The sequence below is a fragment of the Meleagris gallopavo genome, chromosome 14, assembly GCF_905368555.1.
Source record: "Meleagris gallopavo chromosome 14, MGAL_WU_HG_1.1, whole genome shotgun sequence".
Taxonomy (NCBI): domain Eukaryota; kingdom Metazoa; phylum Chordata; class Aves; order Galliformes; family Phasianidae; genus Meleagris; species Meleagris gallopavo.
Genome location: NC_139417.1, coordinates 5,421,325 through 5,435,376, shown reverse-complemented (window position 1 = coordinate 5,435,376; position 14,052 = coordinate 5,421,325). Strand labels below are relative to the sequence as shown.

The 14,052-nt window shown below is 37.0% G+C and overlaps 1 protein-coding gene across 1 annotated transcript in view; it reads left to right on the top strand.

Annotated features, from left to right (window-relative positions):
* NUP210 (nucleoporin 210) overlaps window positions 1-8,020 on the top strand; it is a 61,112-nt gene extending 53,092 nt beyond the window's left edge. Inside the window, exons 34-40 of the mRNA XM_019620031.2 lie at window positions 306-429; window positions 1,401-1,547; window positions 3,220-3,470; window positions 4,010-4,229; window positions 4,760-4,855; window positions 4,972-5,055; window positions 6,123-8,020. Of these exons, the coding sequence (XP_019475576.2) occupies window positions 306-429; window positions 1,401-1,547; window positions 3,220-3,470; window positions 4,010-4,229; window positions 4,760-4,855; window positions 4,972-5,055; window positions 6,123-6,223 (1,023 nt within the window). The 3' untranslated portion in view covers window positions 6,224-8,020. The remainder of the gene's footprint in view (window positions 1-305; window positions 430-1,400; window positions 1,548-3,219; window positions 3,471-4,009; window positions 4,230-4,759; window positions 4,856-4,971; window positions 5,056-6,122) is intronic.
* Window positions 8,021-14,052: the final 6,032 nt, after the last annotated feature.

Below are 14,052 nucleotides of genomic sequence, written 5' to 3'. Positions count from 1 at the left end.
TCTTGTTTTTCTTTTTTTAGATCACCTATGTTAGAATAATCTGAGATCAATGGTTCCTGGTTTTAGCTCATACTGCTCCTATACTGTACATTTGATTGCTTGGCTGTGGTGTTTCTAGATGCTAGACAACTTTTTAAGTTCAGGCAGAAATGTCAACAAGAAGCTTTTTAAGTAGTGTACTATATTACTAAGTATTGTTGATCAGAACTATTTGATTAATTTTTTTTCTACGTTGCAATTTCTTCTGTTGATATTTTGTTTATTAATACAATTTTTGTTAAAAATGTATTTCATCCTTTATTCAGATATTGATTAACATACCTCAGAGGACTACAGCAATGCATGTAAGCGGAGTGAAAACCAGCTTACAAGGAGTTGCAGCCTCAAAAGTAATAGTTTTGATTGGAGAAAGAAATAAAAATTTGCAAGGTATGATTGAAAAAAAAAAAAAATATATATATATATATATACACACACACACACACACACACACTAAAAATTTATTGCTTAATTATGTTTGTACATTCATAATAGGTGTGGTTTTGAAGGGTCTGTGAAGCTGGTGTAGGAATTTCTCCATGAATCTGTAGTGCATATCCAGACTCCCAGGAGCTTTGAGAAGCTTAGGGCCATGTTCTGAGCCTATTACAATCTCACAGCTAATACAATGAGCAGATAATGGAAGGGTTGGTTTTGGTCATATAAAAAAAATAGTTAAGAGGCAATCGGCTGAATATTAGCTTCTATATTTAATTCCGTTTGCCTTCTCAGTAAGTTAAGCATGCTCAGTAAGGTTGACAAATTCATTAATATTTTTAATTTTTTTATGGAAACTTTCATCAATTAAAAGCCTGTAATATAGAAATAAGAGAACGTCTCATGTGCTTAATTAATAACCTGTGTTTTGCTTGATTATGGTTTCCTTCTGTCATTACCTCAACACTTAACACTCACTGAACAGTATTTTATTGTATCTTATGTTAATTATTATCCTATTTATAAACATCTTGCCAGAAACTGAAATATAAATCAAGACTGTACAATCACATAAGTTATCCAGCAGGCACATCTGAGCTGAAAATCCTCTGTACTTCATTCTTTCCTGTAACCAAATTATTCCTATCACATGTGTGCATATGAATTTGTTTTATATCTATATATATGTATATATATAAAATACGTATATATACGTGTATATATATATAAAACTGTAAAATCTTTATTCTCTCTTTGAGATTAGATATAAGATATTTTAAGGTTATCATAACCTTGTGAAACTAGCTGGAAGTAACAGACAGCAGTTCTGTTTTGGAAGGTAGGAGAACAACTTGCTATTTCAGGCTGTTTTTTTTTTTTTTCATGCGGGAATCCCGTATTAACTTTCTTTTTCTTTCCTTTAGGGGAGTGCTTGCCTGCACAGATTGAAGCCATTGCTGAATTGCAACCACAATCCATTATCAGTTGTCATCTAAAATTTGACAGTGATGCATTTGATTTTCCAGCACGTGATGTATTTATAGCAGAACCTGGATTTGATGCAGTTTCAGGTAAGAGAAGATGCCATGCTGTAGGCTGACCCTTTGAATTCTGCTGCAGCGTAGTCCAAATGCACAAACAGATTTTCTGCTGAAGCCTCTGAGCTTTGTTGTTTTCGATCTCAGCTTCAGTGAGTCCCTAATGTGCATTCTCCTTGTTTAGTTCAAGAGTTTTCTGCATTTGATGATGACATTAATATGTTTTCTAGAAATCAGTGGTGGCCCATTCTGTATGTTTGTTCCAGGCTTACTACTATAACTCTGAGAAACTCTGCTTTATACAATGCTGAAGAAGTATTTTGTGCAGAGGGACAACAACAAACTTTGATAAACTTTTCAGTTGTAGTGACAACAAATTTAGGTCAGAATTTTGCAAATTATCACTCTTATTTTTATGGATATGTGGGCAGTCTAATGGTACCTTGAGACAGAAGTGATAGTATTGCAGAATGTAGGCATTGTATGCTGGTTGCACGCTTTAGAAAGCTAGCAGATGTGATACTGTACTTCAGCTGAGTAGTTTAAAAATAAAAATTAAATAAATAAGAAGTATCTTGTATGTGGCTTAACTCAGAACAGAATGTCAGGCCCCATATTTGTTAAGTGATACAAAGTTTAGTTTAAGTATACTTGCTTGGTTTCTTAAACCTTCTTAAACCTTCTTCAGCTGCTTCAAATGAGCACTCCAGTGACAAACGTTCCAAAATTGGAAAGCTTTGCAGTAATAAAGAGCTTGTAGGTAAATGTATGTAGATGTGTTCTTGCTAGACATCAATACCTTTGCTGTATTCTGAAGTGTGGTAGGAGACTGGGGTAAGAAAAGTAATGAGTTTTTATCATCTGGATATCAAGGATTATTAAATTTCACTGAATTATCCCTGCAGTCAAAAACAATGTGTGTTGGATGTCAACCTTTTAGAAGTGCTGCCACTGTTGTTATTGATGTATAATGGACCTTAATTATTAAAATGAGAGAGAAATAGTTTAAAAGTGAAAATTGGTTGAAAATGATGCATTTTGAATTCTGCAGTTCAAACATTTCTAGAACTTACAAAGCTTTCATGCTTCTTTGCAACCTGAGTGCTTTCTTTTTTGAGAAAGCTAGAATTCTTATATACTTCCAAAACAACATGAACTGAGACTTGGGAGAAAATTACCAGATACTATGGAAATAGAATTAATGTTGTGAAAGTTGTCTACAGTGTGTGGTTCATAACTGCAGGATGATTTTTAGCAGAACCATGAACTGTATGGAAATGACATTAATTGTCCACTGAGTCCTCACACCCATTGTTTAAAACACTACTGCACACTGCATGATAGTGGCTGCCTTTGGTACTTTGTTAGGGAAAGAAAATAAGGGTAAAATAATTAACTAGCCAAGCTCTGCTTGTTACTTGTGCTTTGAATCTTCCATACTGCAGGAGGGATTTTTACGACACTTATCTCAATGCTTAGTGTGGGGCAAAAATTATGTTGCTTTAGTGCCAGGACTGTGATGCTTGGGAGAGTGATGCATTGCGTCCAATTCACCCATCTATTCCTGATTCTATTTGAATCTTTCAGTTCTTCTCCAAAGATGTCATAAAGATCCCATTCTGCATGGAGGGAGGGGAAAAAAACAAAACAACCCCAAATCACCAAAAAGAGGAATTAACAGTTCAAACTTCTTTTGGTTTTGTAGGGCATTACACATGTTCCATCACAATGCACAGGCTTACTGACAAGCAATTGAAGCATCTCAGTATGAGTAAAACAGCGCTCAGAGTTACGGCTTCAATCCAAGGCAGCCACTTCTCTGGAGAACAGATTGGCACTGAGGTGCCATTCAATCCTGGGTTTTATGCTGACCAAACAGAAATGCTTTTAAGTAATCATTACACAAGCGCTGATGTGAAAATATTTGGTGCCACTGAAATTCTTGATACCCTGGAGGTGAGTGTATTGCTGGAATATATTAATCACTGTTGAAAAGCATTTTGAACTGTTACATGCAACTTTCTAACCAAATAGACTGCCACGTTTACCATCTCGAGATTGTTTTTGAGATGACTTGGAAATGTTCATCTTTAGTGTATTGCTGCCCAGTTTTCACTTCTGCTTCAAGGTAAAAATTGTATTAGGCTTACCTTTGTGCTAGCTGGAATGTGTTAACTAGAACAGACTGGGGAGTAGAAAATCTGCTTGATCCCTAGTGGCAGGGGTAGTATTTGCCCACCATTCACATAACCCAATAGAAGATAGTTTCATGTGTTTGGCTGAGACCCACAGAAATAGCAATTCCTAGGTCAAACTTAAACAGGAGTGAAGTGATGCAAGTGTGAGTGTAATATTACAGTCAAGCCTAGCTCCTGCTGAGAGGCGAGCTGCCCTAGGTTTGTGGAACAACATTTTTCTGAAGCACAGCCTGGGAGTTGGATGTGTGCTGTGTTTTCTCAAGTGGTCTTTTCAAGTTGTTTTTTTTTCCTTGGCAGGTGAAATGTGGATCACCAATGCTGAAGGCATTTGAGAAGGAGAAATCCTATGGGCTGCCTAGTTACATAGTCTACACCGTTAGTCTGTCTGATTCAAGAGTTTCAAGCCAGGGATCCTTATCAACTGCTCTAACTGTCTCTAGTCCTGTGACTGACCAGACTATCACTATTCCAGTGACAGTGATTTATTTGACTGACAGAACCAGTGCACCAGTGAGACGTAAGTTTATCTCTAGACTTCATGTGCCAGAATAAAAGTATAGGTTACATTAGTGTTTGAGATGATAAAATCTGGTGTGTTAAAATTTGAACTGACAGCTCACATTATCATTGACATTCAAACAGCTCACTGTGACCGGAAGACTTCAATGCTATTGCTCATTAAAACCAAAGCAGAATATGTTTTCCTTCTGGGCCAGCCCAAAATACTCTGTTGAAGTTGGCATAAATATCCCGGTGTTAAAGTATCCAATAGTGTTTATTTGCTTTGCTTCTATTTACTCTTAGAATAAAAATGATTAGCAAATTGGGCCTGAGGAGAATAAAGAAGTCGGCATATGAATGTCTTAATTTATTATTGGTTAATTTTGAAGAGTGCATTATAGATAGTCATTAGTATTGAAATCATGATAAGTTGATTAAATTTGTTTAGGATAGCCAAAAGAGAGTGAAGAAATAATAGTTAAAGCAGATTGGAGAGACAAGGTGCTCTTCTAACTTTATATTGTTCTTTCTTAATTGATTCTACAGATGGAGCAAGTCTATTCCAGCACTTTCTTGATTCCTATCAAGTAATGTTCTTCACTCTTTTTGCACTATTAGCAGGGACAGCTGTTATGATCATAGGTAAGAGAATAAAAGATCACTAATATTTTTTTCTATAACTCCGTGCAATACTTTAGTAGTGAGATAGAAAGGAAAAATTTCAGTACTAACTCATGTTTTTTAACAATGTCTTGCAGCCTATCATGCAGTTTTCTCACAAAAAGAACAGCACACTCATCCAGCGTTTACCCCAAGGACACCTCCTCAACACAGCCATAACAGTAAGCAGATGTTGTCCAGTTACAAGTGAAGTAATTGATTAGTCTAGATACTGCATTTGAATGGAATGTAGGGATGTATCTCTACTAGTCTATATTCTGAGTTAAATGACAACAGGCATTGTGCCAGTTCCTGGAAAATTTGTTGTTACTCTCCCCTCCTAATTCTCCCAACTGTCCTTTTCTCCATCACTAATCCTTTTGAAACTCCTATCAGATGTAGCAGCATTGGAAATGAGCATGCTAAAAGCCTGAGAATTAATGAAAATCACCATGTGGCTAGAGGGGAGATCCACAAGGATCTAAGGGGAAGTAAAGCAGTAATTAGTTGCTGATACAGCGTGCTTGGCAGCAGCTGACTGGTTGCTCCATTCATGTGACATCAGCTGAGCTGCAGCATGGCTGCTTTTCTTGTGCTATCAGCAGGCTGTGAGGTTCTGGGAACTGGGGCTCCTATAAGAGGCAGGAAAGGGCAAATATTAGAGGGATAAAGGGCACAAGTCTATGGAATACTTAGTTATGTTGCTCAGGAAATAATTTGTTACTTCATTGCTTTTTGTCTTGCAGTCGTGATTTACCTGTATTGCTTGATATTTAATTCCTATTTTACTTGCAGTATTGTAGCATCAAACTCTTTCAGAAGTATGTAAGAGATGCCTGTTTATTGCAGAAGTCCATGATGAACAGTAGCAAATAACTACATTTCTAATAATGTGTACATTAAGATGTTAGACAGTTACAGTCCTACTTGTAAAAATGTCTGATACTTCAGATAAAATATGACAAGTTCAACCTGAAAGCTATTTGCTGAAGTGAAATTTATTGTGCCCTCCTCAGAAAGCTTTGTTAATTCTTTTATTTATTCCTTAATGAAAGACCTACAAGGTTTTGATACATATAGGATCTCTTTTCAACAGGCAGTAAGCTAAAGGGCTTATTCAACTCAGAATGGATCATTAGACTTGCTTGCCAAGTGTTCCAGCAGATGATGAGTGCCAGTTATTTTTTTTTCCTACTTCCTCCACCAATCCTAAGTATGATTGTTGTTCTCATTTTCCCCTTTTTTTTAGGTTTCTCTATATCACCTTTGCTTTCCTTCAGCCCTCAGACCTCAAGCAGGAAAACAAGCCCATCAACCACGCTCTGGAGCACTGATTATGGTTCACGTTAGGGAAAACAGCACTCTTCATCATGAACTAGGACTGAGGTGGAGTAGGGAGAAATAGTGCCTTTGAGGATAAAGCTTTTGCAGCTTTGATGCAACTCACATAATCTCTTGGAAAATAACCAGTTTTCTTTTTTCATTTTTTCTAATATTTAGAGCTCTTTGCATTTTTTATGTACTTCAGTTCTCTGCAATTTATTTTACCTACTGCTTTATGCGAAGTTGATGAGGGTGAATGGGCAAAAAGCAGTGTTCATGCTAAGCTAGCTATCTTGCAATTCAAGCAGTTAGAAATTGTCTAAGTGACAGTGACCCAGGTTTATTTACTCTTGCAAAAAATAACTTTCTTTTTACTAGAATTTTAAAAAAGGGAAATAGAAAAACAGGTTAAATGTGAGCCAAAAATATGAAGGATTGTGTATTTCAAATTACTTAATTTTGATTTGGACTCAGGAATGTACTGCACTGATAAGTATTTTTATGTTTAGCCTTACAATGTGATTCATCATCGTAATTTGCTGTTTAAACATCAGGAATGCTGGAGCAACTGTGAATAGATTTTGAAGTGGTTTTTTTGCTTTGTTTTTTAACCAAAAAAATTTAAATGTCTTAAAAGTGTGGCTTCTGTTGGGTATAGCTGCAGTGTTCCTGTCTTGTTACTGTGTAAGCACTTTTTTGGATTGGGAATGTGAAAGCATGTGCCTTTAAGAGGATTTTCATCTAGTAGTAAATGGTTTTAATTGAAGGCAATTATTTTACCTGTTGCTGATTAAAAATACATTTTATATTAGTTATTTTACACATAAAAGTACCTCAATAAAAACTGAGCCATCTCTTGTTACCACTAGTTACCTGTTGCACTGGAAAGTAAGTGGCTTATTTCATACTTAGAATGAGTGACCTTTTCAGTTGGTTCAATCTGCTTATCTCTAGTGTGTTTGTGTACATAATAATACAGTCACATCCAGAATTAATTTAAACTATCCCGTGAAACGTGACTGATATGACCAGACTGAGGAATATTTGTACTTGAATATCCTATTATTAAGAGCACACTTACAGATCTTTTAAATACAGCGTAGCATTTCAGTGCATAAGAATTATTGATTTTTTTAATTGGTTTATTATAGTTTTTTTCCCTGTCTGCGAGGACGCACAGAGTTAAAATGCACAATTCAGGGTACATCAGAAAGTATTTTGCTATGTTAGGCAGCTGATCACTGTGTATATCCAGATATATTTTGCCTTCTAAGCAAGATGGCAATGAGGTATGGTGACTTGAACATCTTTTCAAATTGATTTTGAAAAGGATTGGATGGGGACTTGTTGTATTACTTGGTCCTTATACTTCCCTGAGGACAGAAAATATTACCTCAGTTAGAACTCTTCATTTGGGAAATTATTATCATAATCACAGTAACTTTAATATGCAAACAGTATTTCATGGCTGACAGATGAGGGATTGTTTACATATAAGTAGTATCGCAGTGTCAATTGTGAATAATATTCTGGGTGTGCAAACTCCCCTAAGGACCATAATGAAAGTGATCTCATGCAAAGTGTGAAGAATTAGGTGGAAAAAAATTTGAAGGAATGGATTGCAAACAGTCTATGGTATATATTTTTGGTTTCATACAATATTACAGAAAAGCAACACTGTTACATTCTTAGTATTGTATAATTTATTTTCTAGTTTTGGAAAACATGTGCCTTACATGCTACTACTAAAAATGACAATTTGGTTGTAAATAATCATTTGTATCTGTATTATTTAATAAAGGTTTGTAAGAATCCTTCAATATACTGCTGACAAACTTTCCTTTTTGTGGCTACTTAGAATTTGGCATGTAATTCTATTAGCTGTACTTCCTCTTCTGTGTTTCGTGTCCAGCTTTTGTGAGTATACCTCTCCTTCCACAACACCAGTGCAGTAATAAGCCATTTTCTCATGAAAATTTTCGTGTTGGCTTTTTTTTTTTTAACAATACATTTTTCTCTGCTCCTGGTATGAGAGGAAGATGTCTAGCTGTGAAGCCAAGTGTATGTCTTAATGGTTGAAATGGAGATGATGGGAAAAATCATACAGAATAGCATCAAAACAACTTTTGCATTAACATGGATCACTAGAAGAAGTGCTGCTCTTACACTGTTACTGTTGTGTTAATGTGGTAATTGCACTGATTAACAGAGTAGTCTTGTTAATGTGTTATTGTGCATGTTGTATGACTGTAGAGGTAAAATGCTTATATATAGAACATAGCTGGAGAATGAATGAAGTAAAGCTTTTGGATATATGCCTTTAATGAAAAAGGAAGGTGAGTGGAAGCTAGTTGTCTCATCTTAAATCTTCTAAAAAACATGGTGATGTTATATTTTATAGTGATATATATGTATATATTTTAAAAATAGTCTGTTAGGAAGTGGCTGAAAACCACTGTCTTGAGTAGGTGTCCATGGTATATATATCAACTCAGTCATTTCATATTCTTGCAGCCCCTCAATATCTGCATGATTTTTTACAGTCATACTTTTTCACTTTTGTCAATAATGTAATGATTTTAAAGTATGCTGACAATTTTTTCATCTACTATTTCTTATTGGAAGGTTTTTTTGTTTCCCCTAAGTGTTGTCCGTTCTTACTGAAGTCAGTGGTGGTGGCTGAGGAAGCAGCTCTCGCCCCTTTCAGAGAGAAATGAAAGGGCTATGGACATCTTAATGCTAATGTGATAAACTTTTCAGAGATGCTGCCAGGAAAGGTTTTATTTCCCTCTTCCTTTCACTTCCCATTCTGCCTCCCAGTTCAGTACTGAATGTCCTGAAGCACATTGCTCCAAGTGCTGGGGATACTTTGGCAAATGAGCACTGTTTATTTCAACATATTAGGCAAGTAATTGCAGTCTCCTGGCATACATCTTTATGAAGTGCGATTTGCCACAAGCAAGAATCAATGTTGAAAAGGAAAAAAGTGGGAAATGAAGAACTGGAATGGATCGGGCGGGAGCCAATCTGCTCCAAGAAGTGAGGAGGCTTTTGGCTTCAGAACACTCTTCTGGTCTGTCAGGTGGTTCCAGAGGGTGGGATCTGGTCAGGTGCCAATGTAAATATTGGCATTTCTAAAAAGGTTCACCTGCTGCTCTTTCCTGAGTGTTTACTTGCCTGAGCGTTTTGCTGGAAATACATACAAATGGTACATTCTAAACTTACAACATGTAAGTTGTTCTGCCTTCTTGAGTTCATCGGTTAACAAAAAAATCAGGGCTGTATTCATTTTTAGTTAACTGATCAACTCCAGCAGAGTAGGACCTGTCTTCATTTTTGGTAGGAATAATGTAAAAAAGCAAGCCAATCTGCAAGCAATGAATTTAAACCCTCCTCAGCTGCAGATCCCATCCTGAGCTGCTCAGCAAATCGTGCAGTGAAGCACTTGTAGCAGCTGGGCGCCATTTTGCAGATGCTGTGCCTCGCCTTCCCACCACAGTTTGCTCTCAGCCAATCACAGCAGCCGTGACAAACAGTGCTGCCAGAGCTTGGGCTGTGCTGAGGAGAGCCTGAGGGAGCTGCCTGAGAGAGCACTGGCCACACAGAAGCTCCTCTCAGACCCTTTTCATACTTATCTTTTTGTTTTTTTGTTGGTTTTTTGTTGTTGTTGTTGTTTTGTTTGTTTGTTTGTTTTTGTTTGTTTGTTTTTGAAGTTCTAGTTGGGAGGAGGCTTGCTATATACTTTGTTAGCTGAAAAAATTGGAGTGGATGTGAAAAGTCATCTAAAAGGTACAGCTGTGCTCAATGTCTACAGAGATTAGGAAAAGGAGCAGCTAACTTTGTTGGAAAGCAGTTATCATGAAATCCCGGTCAAGCTGCACTGTCTTTGTGGAGGAAAGGAATTACCATGCCAGCAAGGCAGGCAGTACTGGCTGAATTGCTGTTGGCAAATGTTCAAGTGCTTGGAAGGAAAGAAGTGCCAGGAAAGCAGTTAATTTAACAGTCTGAGGATTGTACCAAAATGTCACAAAAAAGTAAGAGTACTCGTTAGAATTATGGAGTACAATTGCTGTTTCTGGAATATATTTATCTGCTGATTAAAGCTAGTCCCAGGTCTCCTGTGCCTCTCTGAGGCAGGAGGACTGAGTGAGAATCAGCCTAATGCTGTTTGCTGAAGTGACAGATATTTCTAGATACAGTAACCAGGTCATGGTTAATTGGAGGATGTTTGCTTGTGACAGCAGACGTGCAGTTCTGGCAATGATGCAATTGGCTGCATCCTGCACAGTTCCCTGGTGTGCTTCCTGTGAGCAGAGGTATGTGGGGATGGGATGTCTTCCGTGCCTATGAGCAGAAGTGTTTCAGAGACACTGCAACCAGCGGGACGTGCTGGGCAGCTGAGCACTGCCACACAGTCACAGGTTATACCTCAGCCTTTCGAGGTGCCTGTTTCGAGAGCCTGTTTCCAGTTCATCCAGAAAATTCCTGCTCATCAACAGCTGCATTGCAAAGAAATATTTATATATTAACTTGTTACCTCCCCTTCTCCTGCCTTAAAAAGCACAGCAGGGTACTGAATAAAACCTTGAAGCAACCTTTTTAGTTAAACGTTGTCCTGATAAGGAATCAGAGTTATTGTGTGGAGTTTTAGGAGAAGGTTCCCCTAGCAGCTTGTTTTTATCAGCTAGTTTGCTGACTCCCTGGCCTTTCCTTGCAGGACATCTCCAGACAAGAGATCCTCTGCCAACAATACAGCTTCTATATAGCTGCCTACTTGAGAGACTTTGAAATTGTGATGTTCACCAGTAACTTTCCTGGCCTTATCTGCAACTTGCTGCTTGCCCCCCATATCATGCTGTGTCCCATCACTTCACTGTAATTGTCAGAAGCACCCTGATTTATCGGCTGTAAGCGGGGAAGCCCCTGAGGTGGCATTTGGTAGACAGGCAAGGTATGTGAATACAGATGAATTCTGTTTCTTTTAAGTATTTGTTCGTTATTTTTGGGAAGGCAACTAGACCTTTTATTTATATATTAACTTGATGTAGCTGTTAGTCTGTGTAACATTTGTGATGCAATTAAACCCATTCCTTTTCAGCTCCTTCCTCATTGTCTCAGTTACAAGTTTAAGGTTTTAGCTGGCTTGAAAAGCTAATCACACTTTCTCCATGATACAGATACTCTACTTTTATCTTGTAAGAACTGTATAAACTTTAAACTAGAAAGAAGAGTCATTTAGTAAGTAACAAGTATCAGGCTCATAATCTTTATGCGACATTAGATATTCTGTGTGCTATATTTTATTGGTTTATTACCCATACTTCAAAAATGTGTTGTTTTTAGTTTGAGTGCATCTGGGTTCACTTCTCAGCTGTTAACTTCAACAGGAAAACTTCGTAGTGTAACTGGGCACAAGATTCAGATATATAATTTCTAAGATTTCTATTGAAGCTTGCCAAAGTAATTTCTCCCGGATTCATATTTATCATCACTGTGTTTGAGCTGTGAATTTACTAACAGGAAGTCTAATACCACTTTACATATTTTCGCTCATGTCACTTGTCCTCTCTGTTTTCAGAGCTATTTTTATCACAACTACTGTGTTTACAACTGCAGGTGGTCTGCTCCAGAGCTTTTTGTATTAATAAACCATTTCCTGCAATTTATATCTTCACAGTTCTGCATGGTATCTTGTTTCTCTATTTAGTGCACTAAACTCTCTATTTCAAACCTTAAGGGTCTGTTTCACCATAATTGCTAAATGGGTTGCAAGATGCAGTTGCTATTTTCCATTTACAGACATAGTGTATGTGTTCATTATTCACCCAGTCATATGTTTTTGAGTTCTCTTCTTAGTTACTACATCAGGTTTAAAGTGCTGTTTCCGTTTTGCCTAGTTCAAATGACTATTTTGCACCTCTTACTTCTGCATTTAGCATGAACAAGTGTATTTTCAAGGACTTGTATGTAAAAATTTGTAACTTTTATGCAATTTTAATATTTTTTCTTCAATTTATCGTAAGGAATACTTTTTTACTGAGTAAAAATGAGGTAATATGATTAAAGGCCAAGATTCAAAATTGTAGCCATAATCCTGCACCTTTAATGTTAAAACTTATTTCTAGGAGTCGCTTGCATTGCTGTTGAGGTAAGGCAGCCATCTTCCACTTGAGCAGTGGAAAAATGTTAAGCATCTTAATGTTAAATAGCTTTATTTCTAAATACAGACTGCACCGATTCAGATGTTCCAGTAGTGAGAGGCTGCTTTATGTGCACCAGATATCAAACCCTTAATAATGGGATTTTAGGAGGCATTTCTCATATACCATCCTTCACAAAGGAAAAGAGACAAACTTCATAAGAGACAGTGTGGAGTTTCTTTATATGTGCTACTGAGCTCACGTAACTGATGTCATTTAGCAGGTGTTCAACTGCTGCAGTGTCATCAGACTGGGTCTGTTTTGGAACCTGGCCTGTAATAACCAAATGTGAAATGGAGTTGGGAACAGCACAGTACATTTTAGTGTCACTTGCTGAGCAACATTTTGGATTTTCTAGGGCAAATAGCAGAATGAATGAAGGAAAATTAAATGGTTTGAATATAGCAGAAACAGAATATAGAAAACAAATCTGTAAAGAAAAATGAATACAATTATTTGAATTCTGAATTACTTGTTTCCACTAAGGATGAATACAAAAATAGTTAAGAAATATTAGAATATTTTTAGAGGAAAAGTAATGAACAACCAAACAGTGGAATTGACTGTATTTCCTGCGAACATAAGAAGACATCAGAGGCAGAAAATGTGATGGATTTAAAAGAGAAAAGGCTTTGAAGCAAGGTTTATAATGAATGTAACGGGAAGAACAGTTCTCTGCATGTTGCTTTTGGCAGAGAATCTGTTTGAGAAAATTGAGCAGGAGGCCCAGACATAGAGTTCGGTGGTGGGGTCTAAATTGCAGCAATTTCAAAAAGAACATCCTGATGTGGGAGATATCTCAACCAAAGCTGTTTATTTAGTTTCTAAAGCCCCAGTCAAAGTTTAGATGGCAATGTAGGGTGAACTTGACAGTGCCCAGAAATCACGTGGCAGCGTGTCCTGTTAAGGTCTATTTTTTCCTTTCTATCTGAGGCAAGTCAGGAAAATCCACCTGCATTTCTGAAGATTGCAGAATACAGATGTCATCCACTGGGATCCAGTAAGGGGGTGAGGGGTGACCAAACAGGGCCGAAAGGGAGATGAGGGAGGAATAAGTAATTTTTTTTTTAAAGAAAATAAAAGAATGCTCCTGCAGTTATTTCAATGGCAAAGTTAAGTGGGCACTAACCATACAATACTGGGCCTCATCTGGGATAGTATTTGGAGAAAATTATCGCAATGCAGCAGTTCCCTCACATGAAAACAAGGTCAGGTGGACTTGAATGGAGCTTGAGACTTTGGCTGTAACATTAGCATCTATAGTAACTAATCTTAAGCCAGTGCATGTTAATGGCTTCCAGTGACTGTGAATTGTCAGGATAAAGTCCAATAACTGAAGTACAGCTTACTGGTAAACAACCTCTGAAGTTCTGTAAACCTTTTAAAAATAATTCTTATCAAATTTGTTCATCTATGAAAGAGACAAGAGGTGGGAGATATTTTGTGGCATATGTCTTTCTTAGGTTCTCAGAATTCTGTTTTCTGTTAAGAAACTGCCCTCTGAAAAACTAAATAGTGAAAATTGTCATATTTTACCCAAAAGGAAGGGAAAAAACTCATTTTGTAAAGTAAGAGCTTGTAATTTGACAGCATGCGTCATTTGGGTTATTATGAGTGAGTCATAAATAAGAGGCACTAAAAGCGTTATTTTTCAAA